Source organism: Pundamilia nyererei, unplaced genomic scaffold (genome assembly GCF_000239375.1).
Source record: "Pundamilia nyererei isolate P.nyererei 1_Seehausen unplaced genomic scaffold, PunNye1.0 scaffold00190, whole genome shotgun sequence".
NCBI lineage: Eukaryota > Metazoa > Chordata > Actinopteri > Cichliformes > Cichlidae > Pundamilia > Pundamilia nyererei.
The window spans coordinates 480,437-492,138 of NW_005187591.1; the positions used below are offsets into that span (position 1 = coordinate 480,437).

General features: G+C 41.7%; 2 protein-coding genes across 3 annotated transcripts in view; one reads left to right on the forward strand and one right to left on the reverse strand.

Moving 5' to 3' along the window:
- col4a2 (collagen, type IV, alpha 2) overlaps nucleotides 1-5,335 on the reverse strand; it is a 63,172-nt gene extending 57,837 nt beyond the window's left edge. For both annotated transcript variants that reach the window (XM_005747177.1, XM_005747176.1), the window contains exons 1-3: nucleotides 5,268-5,335; nucleotides 5,013-5,128; nucleotides 4,856-4,907 (exon numbers count right to left, since the gene is read on the reverse strand). In XM_005747177.1, coding sequence (XP_005747234.1) covers nucleotides 4,856-4,907; nucleotides 5,013-5,050 — 90 coding nt within the window. In that variant the 5' untranslated portion in view covers nucleotides 5,051-5,128; nucleotides 5,268-5,335. The remainder of the gene's footprint in view (nucleotides 1-4,855; nucleotides 4,908-5,012; nucleotides 5,129-5,267) is intronic.
- A 341-nt stretch (nucleotides 5,336-5,676) lies between these two features.
- Nucleotides 5,677-11,702, forward strand: part of col4a1 (collagen, type IV, alpha 1) — a 48,020-nt gene continuing 41,994 nt past the window's right edge. The window contains 1 exon segment of the mRNA XM_005747175.2: nucleotides 5,677-5,762. Coding sequence (XP_005747232.1) covers nucleotides 5,691-5,762 — 72 coding nt within the window. The 5' untranslated portion in view covers nucleotides 5,677-5,690.

An 11,702-nucleotide genomic window follows, 5' to 3' on the forward strand; every position in this document is an offset into this window, starting at 1 on the left:
GGACTTGGTTCTATAGTAGGTCTTAAAGGGTTAAATAAATATCGTCAAATAATCGTGATCTCAATTTCAGTGAAAATAATCGTGATTATCATTTCTGCCATAATCGAGCAGCCCTATATCGAACAGCCCTAAGACAGATTGTGAAATAATGCACTTCTATTGCATGGAAAGGTAAGAATGATTTGCAGCAGTGACTTTCAGAATGTATGCTTTTATCATCATGGCAAATTAGATCACGCCCACGTTCCTCTATCAGGGAGCTAACACAACACCACTGAGTATAACGTTTGCTGGTTTAGCATACCTTTGCCTTTAGTCACACCACAACTTAAGGAAATCTGCTTATTTGCAAGCAGAAAAACACAAAAAGTCTGGGAATAGCAAACGAAATCTCATGTACCAAAGTTTTAACAGGCCGGGGAATTCCAAGTGCAAACGTAACATGGAGACAGATGGTGGGAATCAGTTGTACAATGATTTTGTTTAAAGGAGTGAAATAGTCCCGAGGGTGCGATTTTCATATAATATTAAACAGAAACATATTTTTCCAGATCTAGCTGAGATTTGGGGAATTCTGTGTCAAATGGAAGACATCATAGTGACATGTAGTTGGTAACCGTTTGCCCTAAACCTCGAAAGATGTGAAATATCTTCAAACACCTCATTACCTACAAGCTATAGCTACTGACAGTGACTCCTTACTATGTTTTCAAAAACTTCTGTAATGTTTGAAGATGGAAATATTTCGCCTCAAAACAATGTTTATTGCAAACTGTTTATCCAGTTTACTCGTCTGCAAAGAAAACATGGATATCGTCAAACTAAAATTAGCCGGCTGTAGCCCAGCATCCCTGCCTCGGAGAAAAAGCCTGACAATACACAGAGGAGCTGAGCCGTGTCACACGCTTCTAATCAAGCCCTGACCAAATCTGATAAAAGCGAAAGACAACGGGACCTTTTCATCACTCGATAAAATAACCTTTTATCTGAGTGCCTTGAGTTTGATATTAAAAAACTCAGAGAGCCGCCAAACATCTGATATCATGCGCCAGCTGAAGTCAAAAGAAACACACAGACACACACGCGTACCGAACGCTTACACAAACAGTGTGCACATGGACTCAGCATCCCAATGGTGCACTGTAAAAAAAAAAAAAGAAAGTTGCAAAGCGTTTTAAAAAGGTTTTTAAAAAGGCCAAATTAACCAACAATGAAAGTTTTTTAAATTTACTCTTCAAAGTGATGATTTGGTGCTTTTTATAACAGTTGCATTTAAGATTAAGTTAAGAAAATGTGATTCGTTAAATTGTTGTGTATCTTATTCCAGAAGCTAATCAGGGACAGCTTGCTCTCACTGGGAGTCAAACCCACGCTCTGATCTTTGAAAATGAACTCACCAACCACCTTTATCGTCTAAACACATTCACTTTGTCTCAGCTCCCAGCTCAGCAGCTCTAGTTCCAGATAAATGCAGTGCAAACACAATGTGCAAAACTCACAAGCGTAAAAAAATTCAACTTTTAATTTGGGTTTTTAAACAATGAAAGAAAAAATAAAGCAGACCGCGCAAGGTCTGGAGAAAGAAAAGTAATATGTGTTATTGTGGAGTCTTCGCCCCTTGAGGCAACTTTTGTTGTGATTTTTTTATAGGCTATACTTTGGCTCTGGAAAATCTGGGTGATGGTGTTCACTCGTAGGCGGGTTAAAGTGTGAAGATGCTTCCTTGCCCGTGTCAGCAGCCAGGTGCAGATCAGATTTGCACGTCTACATTTAGGAGTAGGACAGTAAGAATGATAGTTCCTTTCTTCGATCTCAAATTCTGGACTAAACATGGAAGTCCACGGAGGATCCACAGAATGGGGCTCCACTGACCAAAGAATAAAAGTGCAGATGCTGACATTCATGTCATGTCCAACGTCAAGACCTCACACACGCAGAAATGATGAAGCAGTGTTTAAAACTTTACCACAGAACCACAAGCATAATTTTAAAAAGTGCTTCCTGCACCACTGAGTTTCATAGGCTTAAGATAAAATGACAGCTCTTAGGAAGTTGCTCTGCTTATAGTTAAACCTGATGAAACTTTATATTTGTTTTAGACAACTCAAAGCAGAGGCTGAGGTTTGTGGCTTTTACCCCAGATTTCGTAATAGCAGAGCAGCATTAGGAAGGGATCCCTTTACAGTCACTATTTACCTGAGGAATAATCTGGTAGTAGAGCTGACTGTACACTGACTGCAGGTTTGGGAGTTTTCATGCCCCTCTGTGTGCATGATCTTATTGGGCCATAGCAGATTCAGACACTTGGAATAGTAGTAGTAGTAGTAATAGCCTTGTGAAAAAGCTCTGGCTTTTTAATTTTCATTGTTTAAGCCTTTTAATGTATAACATGTAGATCCACTATGATTAAAATGTGCTGTATAGCATTTATCATTAAAGTAATGAATCTGTTATGGGCTGCAGTGGTGGTGGTGATGGTGTATTCTTGATTAATTAAAAAGAAATGGACACAAAGTGACACATTTAAACCCATAAAGCTCATACTCAGCATCATCCTGCTTGCAGAGGTCATGGCCCCACTTCTCAATCCGGGGTCAAGAAAAGCATACCATATGCCCATATTTGAATCCTATTCCTGTTTATTTGTTTTGCAAAAGCCAAAAATGTGGCTGTCCCAATTTAAACTTTTAAAATTGCGACACCACCAGTAATCCCACTGAAAATGTTCTTTGCCAAGATCCCTCCTACAGGCAGTGTTGGGGAGTAACGGAATACATGTACCGCCGTTACGTATTTAGAATACAAAATATGAGTAACTGTATTCCGTTACAGTTACCGTTTAAAAAGGTGGTATTCAGAATACAGTTACTTTGTTGAAATAAATGGAATACACTGGGGTACTTTCCTGTTTCATTTTGTCGCGGGTCAGGACTGTTTGGGTTTTGTTTGACAGCTACGTTCTTTTGTTCCAGGCGGCAGCGTTACGGTTGCCATGGTTACAGGGCGACGCTCTCTCTCTGCGACTGTGTGTTTCCTGGGTGAGAGAGCGCCTTTTTGTTGTTGTTGTGCTAAGCTAACAGGCAGAATGCTACAAGCATAGCTCTAAAGAATGTAGCATCATGTTCAGTGTAGTCCGTGCTGCAGGGAGAATGGACTGCCATACACGTTATGTGTCTGTGAGCGCGAGGAGGGAGAAAAAGGGGAGTGGAAAGGTACGAGTTGTCATCGAGCAAAAACGGGAGCTGGAAGCATGTAAATATAATAATAACCACTGCAGCCAAGAAGAGTGCCTGACGAGCCCAGTTGTAAGTAAGCTATTAAGACTCGACTGTACACTGTGTTCGTGTTTTCCTCCGAAAACAACAAGTTCCGTTGGAGCAGCCTTTCAACGCCTCTCTCTGTCTGTCGCAAGAAAAGTTGACCCACACAACAAAGTAGAGCTATTTTTCGGCTACCAGCCGACAGGGACCCCGCCGTATTATGCTGGGCAGACACTGTGCGATTTTTTCAGTCGCGCGATTCAGCTCCTGCTCAAACTGTACGATTGACTCGCAGGGGTTAGAAGTTCATAGGTCACACCGGCCCGATGCTCTGATGCGACCTGAGTGCTCACACTGTGCGTCCATAAAAATGAAGGTTATAACAGAAATTCTGTCGCTCGCTCTCCCTCTCCGTCTTTCACTCACACAGACACACCACCACCATCAACTTTGCTAAATTGCTAATGAAAAACATTGGTCAGGCAGCTGTGATTGAGCAGCAGTGTCGATCCAACTATTTTCACGGTTGTTGTGGTCGTGATAATTTTGTGAGGCCACATCGAAAGGGCTCGGATGGTTCTACAGGTTGTGCCTCCATCGCTTGTGTCCAGATCACACGCTGCACAGCCGTGCTACGCCGTCTTTTTCGCTGACATTTGTGTTTGCGCGTGCGCAGTGTGGCAAACTGCGGTGACACCCTCACGACCAAGCGATTGATGATCGGGAGCTGGTCGTGAGGTGTCAATCGCTTCTCGTTACCCCACGTATACTACACGATGCACGACGCACGATGAAGGCCAAAATCGGGCCGATCGCCAAAACGATCGCACGACTCAAAAATCGGCTCAAAATGGGCCAAAAATCGCACAGTGTGAGCCCAGCATTAGTCAGAGGTCCCTTTACTACAGTTCGGAGTCGCGAACCTTCAGTAATAGTAATAAATCACACAGCAATAGTACATTCACGTTGTTGTAAAAAGCATGATAATATTGTAGCGGGTCAGGGCTGTTCGGGGTTCTGCTTGTACAGTTATGTTTTGTGGATGTTGCCATGGTGACGGGTGACGCCCTCTCGCTGCGACGGTGTGTCCTTCCGGGGTCAGAGGGCGCCCTATGTGTGTTGTGGTTGCGCGCTGAGCAGTTAGCTAGTGGCAGTGTGTTCTTCTGCAAATGTAATAAACGGCTGTGCTCCCTGGCTAGCTCACGGGAAGCAAGACCAAACGATACCTCCGTCTCCTCCTTGTCTAAACTCGCCACAATATATTAAGTAATCCAAAGTATTCAGAATACGTTACTGTCATTGAGTAACGTAACGGAATAGGTTACAGAATACATTTTGGGGCATGTATTCTGTATTCTGTAATGGAATACATTTTAAAAGTAACCTTCCCAACACTGCCTACAGGAGAAACACTCTGGTGCTGACACGCCCATTGTTCACACACCGAGGTCTGCGCGTTTCTGCTGCTTCAGACAGCAACTTCCAAGTCGAGAGACGCAATCAGCATGACGCTTATGCTTTAATTCTACAGATTGCACATGTCAAGTGAACTCTCATAATCAGAAATGAAAAGATCGCGTTAAATTTAAACTTACTGCGTGCACTTCTGAGGAGAGGATGGCAACGACGAGGCACAGAAGCAGCAGCCTGTTCACAATAATAATTTAAAAATTAATAAAAAATAAAAAACGCGTAAAAATCCTGATCAATGAATCATGTGGTAATCATGTGCTGCCTTCACGCTGTGCTTACCTCAGGTTTTTCTGTCCTCTCCCGTGTTGTTCTTGCATGGTCCCCACTCACGCGGACCGCAAACTCAAGTCCCACACAGTTTCACGTGAACACGCTTTACAGCATGACTGTCCGACCTGAGGCACAGCGGAGACGCACGACGTTAATAACTCTGGTTAATCACGAGTGCATACATATAAGACTTTCTGTGTCAATATTCATTCATTTTTTAGCACTTTCACACTCAGTTCCAGCTTCGTAAAATGCACTACTTACGGTCACTCCGGTCTCTGTGCGATGGTTAGACGAAGGAAAAAAGTTGGGTATCACGAGATGCCCAGGTTCCCCGTTTGAAAAGTTTAAGATCAGCTTTATGTTCCACGAAAACCTCCTCAAATATTCTTGCAAAAGCACAAATGTGTGCCGACTAGTCCCTCTGCTTACCGAAAAGAGTCGGAGTGTTTGTAAAAGCAAGGTGGAAACACTTTGCATGAGCGAGGGTGGTCGGGGGGTGTGGTGCATCATAAACAAGACCAAGTTACACTGATCAGATCCTCATAACGCTTCGGACAAAGATGCAGCAAAACGTGCTGTCCGTGTGCTGCCGATAAACTTTGAATTACCTGGAGGAAGAAGGCTGTTTTTGTTGGCACTCTGCACAACTTTTGCGCGCAAAGCTTCCAACGGCGCACAGCCACGATGCTGTTACCGTCCGGCTCGCTCTTAATGCTGGCGGCTCTCTACTTGTGTGTGGATCTGACAGAAGCTGAGGTGAGTGGAGGGAAAGTCTCCAACATTATTTTTGGTGAACGCACAGATTCTGTATCGTTTCTGTCTGATTAAGGATAAAGACCAGACTTTATTCATAAAGACCATGCGTCCCTGCGGTCTTCGGAGACCAACACACTCATATCTCCAATCTGGACTGATTTGTAATACAGTCCATTTATTCTGTTTATCCATGTTACAAACATTTATTTAGTTCTTTCTTGTCAGATATATGTACGCGTTGATTTTTTATTTTTAAAAAAATCAGAAATATACTTTTCGGGAGAGCTCCGTCACGCTCTGCTGTGAACATTTTGGAGTTGAGTTCCAACATCCTCTATGTCTGAGGAGGAGGGGGGAAAGGGTGGAGCCAACTCCATCTGAAGAGTTGAAAACTCTTTTACATTTACATAATCCATTCAAGACACATTGTAATGGTCTTGTGGTCAACAACCAGAGACTAACTGTTCTTTCATAGGCATCAGATTGTCCGGGTTCCCTGTTATACTTTGAGTGAGGCACTCATTACAAGAGAATGTATTATGGGATACAAGTAATGACTATAAGAGCTGAATGATTCCATGAATGAAAGTGTGCAACTTTTTAAAGACAATAGCCTACATATCCCTCTGATGTGTATAATCTACCTCAGATATTCTGTCATATAAATTCATTTTTGACATCAAAATGAAAGTTGGCCACTATATGATGATGATGATTACATTATTATTATGATAATGATTTTTTTAGTTTGGGCTTCATAAAACCGATTCCTTTACTTAAAATGATACCGAGTCCAAATCTTATGCAGGTGATGTCATTTTTGTGCTCTATGTAGAATCTTTTTGTTGTTGTTTTTTACAGTAAATATATTTATACATTGTTTACATGGTTGGTGCATGGATGTTAATGGGACGCTGTATTTTAGAATTACATTGATTAAAACACTGCACAGTGTGAATTGGCAGCAATGATGATCTGGCACATTGCAGTTGGTGTTTTCCTCACAATGGTGAACGTTGAGCTTTTTTGTATGGCTTTACAAACAAGGCAGACTCAAGAAATCAGTAAGAACCTTTACATGAGCAACTTTTAATAAAAATATCAGTTCAAAGTAGATAATTAGTGAGTTTAACAGGCCATAACAACATTGTACATTTCTATAAGTCTCCTCTAAGAATTTGTTTTTTTGTATTTTAAAGTGTGCTGTGGTTTCTTGTAATTTTGTTGAACTACTGCAGTTTTTGGCTTCTTTTGAGGCTTTATTTTTAAGTACAGCTGGAGTTTCCAGCAGAAATATCGATTACACTTGCAGCCGAGTGAGGAAACAAGGTGGACTTTTATTACGTTTAAAGATGAGGAGGAAGAGGCTGGACGATGCAAAGTAGCTTAAATTTATCATTTGGTCAACTTGGGGGTCCTTTTTTAAATCTTTATTATTAGAAAATCTCTTTTACAGGGATGTCCTGGCCAAGATGAGAAGCAGTACAGTGTGAAAAGTGCAAAGGAAGCCAATTCATATAGAAATGAAGCAATGTATAAAATTATTCACATAACTTTTAGTCAGAACTGACAGATATAGGATTTTAAAGTCTGATTCCAGTATCTGGTGATTTACAAATCTGACATTCCAATATATTAAATAATAATTTATTTTAACTTCAGACAGACAAAAAAAATCCCCAAACAAACAGATTTCTCTGATGCTTGTTATGTTTAGTTATTTATTTATTTACTGTCCAGTTCTGCCCGCATTGTGAGCAAGGTCGAAGTGTGCTTCTCCCATCTCTTCTTTACTTTTATCTGCTGTTACAAATGACGCCAATAACAGATCAGCTAATAGTTAATCGCTCCACTGATAAATTGGCTGGACTCTAATTTTAGTTGTGATGGATTGTAACAGTAAGCCATCATCATGTCTCATAGACACGGTTAAGTATATTGCAAATTACAAATGCCAGCTAATAAAACCTTCCAGATATTATGGTGAAGATGTTATCTGCTTTGATGTCTTCAAGATGTACTTTTTCAGTTCAGAAACGCCTACTCTAAGTTTCATATTGACCATTATCTTGGTTGCTCTGACAAAAAAACAAAGCACTTTGGTTTTGATGTTCCTTTCTCCAGATGTTTTATTGCTAAAACAATCATTATTCACTTTATTAATCACGTTAATCTTCAGCCCTTCACTCAGAGTGACCTTTGATTCAGGGAGCTACGTGGGATAAAAGTGTATTACATTGCAAGCCAATATATCAAGTTAAACAAAACAGCGGAGTACACGTTTTATCCACTGCAAGCTTGGATTTGGAAGCACGAACCACAGGCTGAAACAGAACATCTGGACAGAGGCTGAGGAGGTGGATATCTGGCTGAACCAGTGAAATCGAAGCAGGTCAACACTGTGGATTTAATCATTTGAATATTTTCCCATCGCCCATGAGAGGTCGGCAACAGGAAGTTTGTTATAATTTCAGGACATTTATCCATCAAAAGCTGCAGAGTGAACAGGAAGAGGATTTCCTGATCTGTTATCCAGAACAATAAAGCCAATGACGACTTGACCTGCATCCTACCGACATATTTAACATACTGGGACTACCAACTGGGGTCTCTCGAGATCCCCAAAGAATAGTTTACTGCAAGAGGCAAATATAATAGAAAAATAATAATTCTCAAAGTATAATTCATTTTCATATTTTGTACAGCAGAAAGTTTTAACTTTTCTTTAAGTCTTAAAAACTTAGAGCTTTTATCCAAAGTACAATCCACACTATTGCTTTAAAGATTATTTACCATGTTTTCATTCAAATATCTCTATTTTCAATAGTTTCAAGTAAACATTTCAGTTGTATTTCTATGATGAAACTAATCTGGGTCACTCTGACCCCAATATAAAATAACCGAATTCAAAATACAACCAACCAATCCGCAGACATAATCTTTCCAGCATGTCACTATCCAGCAGTGGATAAACCATGCGCTCCACTGTTTCGATCTGCTCTGGTGCATCCTCCCGGGATCCCGCCTGACTCTGTTCTGAGTCCCTCCTGATTGACAGAGCTCCTCACCCTATCTCTGAGGATGACCTCAGATATACTAATTTTTCCACTTGTATTGCATCTTATTCTTTTAGTCCCTACCCACAGGTTGTGGCCATAGGTGAGGGTAGGAAAGGAGATTGACCCATAAATTGACAGCTTCGCCCTCATGCCCAGCTTTTTCTTCATCACAACACAGCAGTACAGCATCCCAATTCTTGCTGCACTGACCTGTCTGTCAATGTCTGGCTCCCCCCTCCTCATTGGTGAACAAGAGCCTGAGATATTTAAACTCCTTCACTTGGGACAGCAACTTGCCTCTGACCCAGAATGAGCACTCCACCCTGTTCCTGTTGAAGACCATGGTCTCACATCTATCTCCAAAGAGCAGAGATGTAATCTTTAGGCCACCAAAGTGGAAACCGTGTGCCACTTGGCTGTGCCTAAAGAATCTTTCACAATAGGCTGTATACAAACAGGAAACAAGTAAAAACAGCTAAAGTTAAAAACACATCACAAGCTGTTAAAGCAAACTGTTTCCCACATGCTATGCTTGGGGCATGCTGGCATGTGACAGGAGGAGCAAACAGTTGCTACCCTGTGTTTCAGGACCAAAGGTAACAACTTTTACAAGCACATTGGGCAGTCATATCAGCAGGTGGAGTTTTCCTCACTCCGAGGAGGGTATTCAAAGGTTTGCAGTATAGAAGTATTAGCTCTCCTTTTCATATGTGGCATGACCAGGGTGCACCCCAGCTGTCTCAGGTAGAGCCAGTGACTTTCCAATAGCTTCCAGTCTGGTAAGTTCTCCATCTGGATGGCAAAGAGTGAGGCTTCACTCTTTAAATGACTGACAGAGTACCCCTCCCCTCCTCTAATGCTATGTGATACCCATGACAATAATGATCAGGAGGTGGCACTGGGTACTTTTAACTGGGATCCCCTGGGTCACGAAACTATTTGCATTTTTAAAAAGTCCCAATCAAGGCAGAAATATAAAATGGTGTGACATCATTAGGAACAAACTGATGGATAAAGTCATAAAAAAATTGGAATTATAGAAGAAAAAGCCCTGTGAGATACGATCTGCAAAGACCCTAGTCTATAGGAAGGTTTAAATATGTCAGCAAACATTTTAAAATGTATAGAAATTGCTGTTAATGGTTCCTTTGGTGATGCATTTTTGTGTATGTAGCAGTTCTCTTTTTTTGTCTCCACAAATTAAGATATGAAATTAAGACAGTCTGAACTGAGAGTGGGTCACGATGACTTTAGAGAAGCTGCTATGACCATTCCTCTTGTGTGGATTGAGCAACGAGCTGATACTCGGCTCTATGCAGACCTTTACTTCTTTATTTTTGTAATGCATCATCTGCTTTGAGTAAGTTTCTCAATTGTTTAGCAACGCAAGAGTTTCTCTCCCTTGGCGGTCATTTAATCTGGTCAGAATGAGTCATCGGTAATTCCTAGAAGAGAATTAGGAAGAAGAGGGAGGAAGAGAAGCAGATTCCTGGAGTGAGAGATGGTGTGTGGGATGTTAGATGGAAGGTTTTCGGAAACACAGTAAGTGGTGGGAAAGTCATGGGTTCCACCTCCCAGCTTGGCTATGACGTGCCAGGATGGGGTGAATCCCAACAAGGATCAACTTGGATCCGAGATGAATGACAGAAGCAACATTTACAGCTGCTGCTGAGGAACTTTCTCCACTTTGAAAGCTAAGAATCCATATCAAGACTCAAATTGGGACTGCTGCTGCCCAAAGTGCCAAGAAGGCTGCATGTAGTTTTGTCTAGGCAGTGGAACAACCTCCTTTCCCACAGACATGACAGCTGACTCTGCCGCTGACTGACCACCAGCCAAGCATTGTGCCCTGGGAAGGTACAACCTGCCTGACCCCTGGCATTAGCGTTGTAAAAATGTCTACATTTGGAAGATTTGCAGTCATGTTGGTGTCTTCTTATTTTGACAGGCGTCACTGCGTAGCAAAGAAAATTCTCCCCTGACCTTCTTAGTCAAGTACTGTAGCAAATGGTGCCCCATTTTATGTGTGTGTGTGTTTCTCTGTGTGTGTGTGTTCCCTGTGCCATGTGAGTTGGGGATTTAAGAAGTTGGCTAAGCATGGAGAAGCCCTTTTCAGTTCCCTGTGGTCCAAGCATCATCAAGGAGGCCATTCTTTAAGATTTGTCACAGCTGGAGTTGACTCTTGGCACATAAAACATTTCTTTTGGTGTGTTTTTTTTGTCCCATGCTAATACTTTCTGCACTTTAACTACTTAAGGATCACTATGTATGTTTTGCTTGAGACTGGTCACTTCCCTTAGGATTCCTGCTATGGTGAAAGTGCAATTAGCCATATAAGTGTGAAATTGCTGAGTCATAAATGTCATCTGTGGTTTGGGCAGAGTGTAATGGATATATCTGTCTAACAGGGAGGTGCGAGGTGGTGAGCGATTGAGGTTAAGGGGAGGAGGTAACAAGACTACGAGCCCCAGAAGTGGAAGAATGTGTCTCGGAGCCAGTGATGATACCCCGTAGCAAACAGTTTAGTCTCACTTGATATCCCTCGACCTGAACTTTCACCTACTGCTGCCAAATTGTCCAGTATTGGACAATGATGATGAGATAATTAGATTTATGTTTTTTTTCCTAGCCTGAACAAGTGTTGTATCCCATCCTTCAGCTGTTCATTTTTTGGCTCCAAAGGCTTCTGTCTTATCGCTCTTTTCCACTGGCATGGTGCTGGCGCCTAATCTAGAATTTATTTCTCTAATTTCCACAAAAATGACTCATGCTGGTGCCTAAAAGCAGGTACTGATTCAGCTGCAGCTCCCAAAGCTGTAACAACTGGTGGCAGTGGCTATTGTGGGGCTTTCTAGACAAAGTCCAACAGTGATTAGATGCA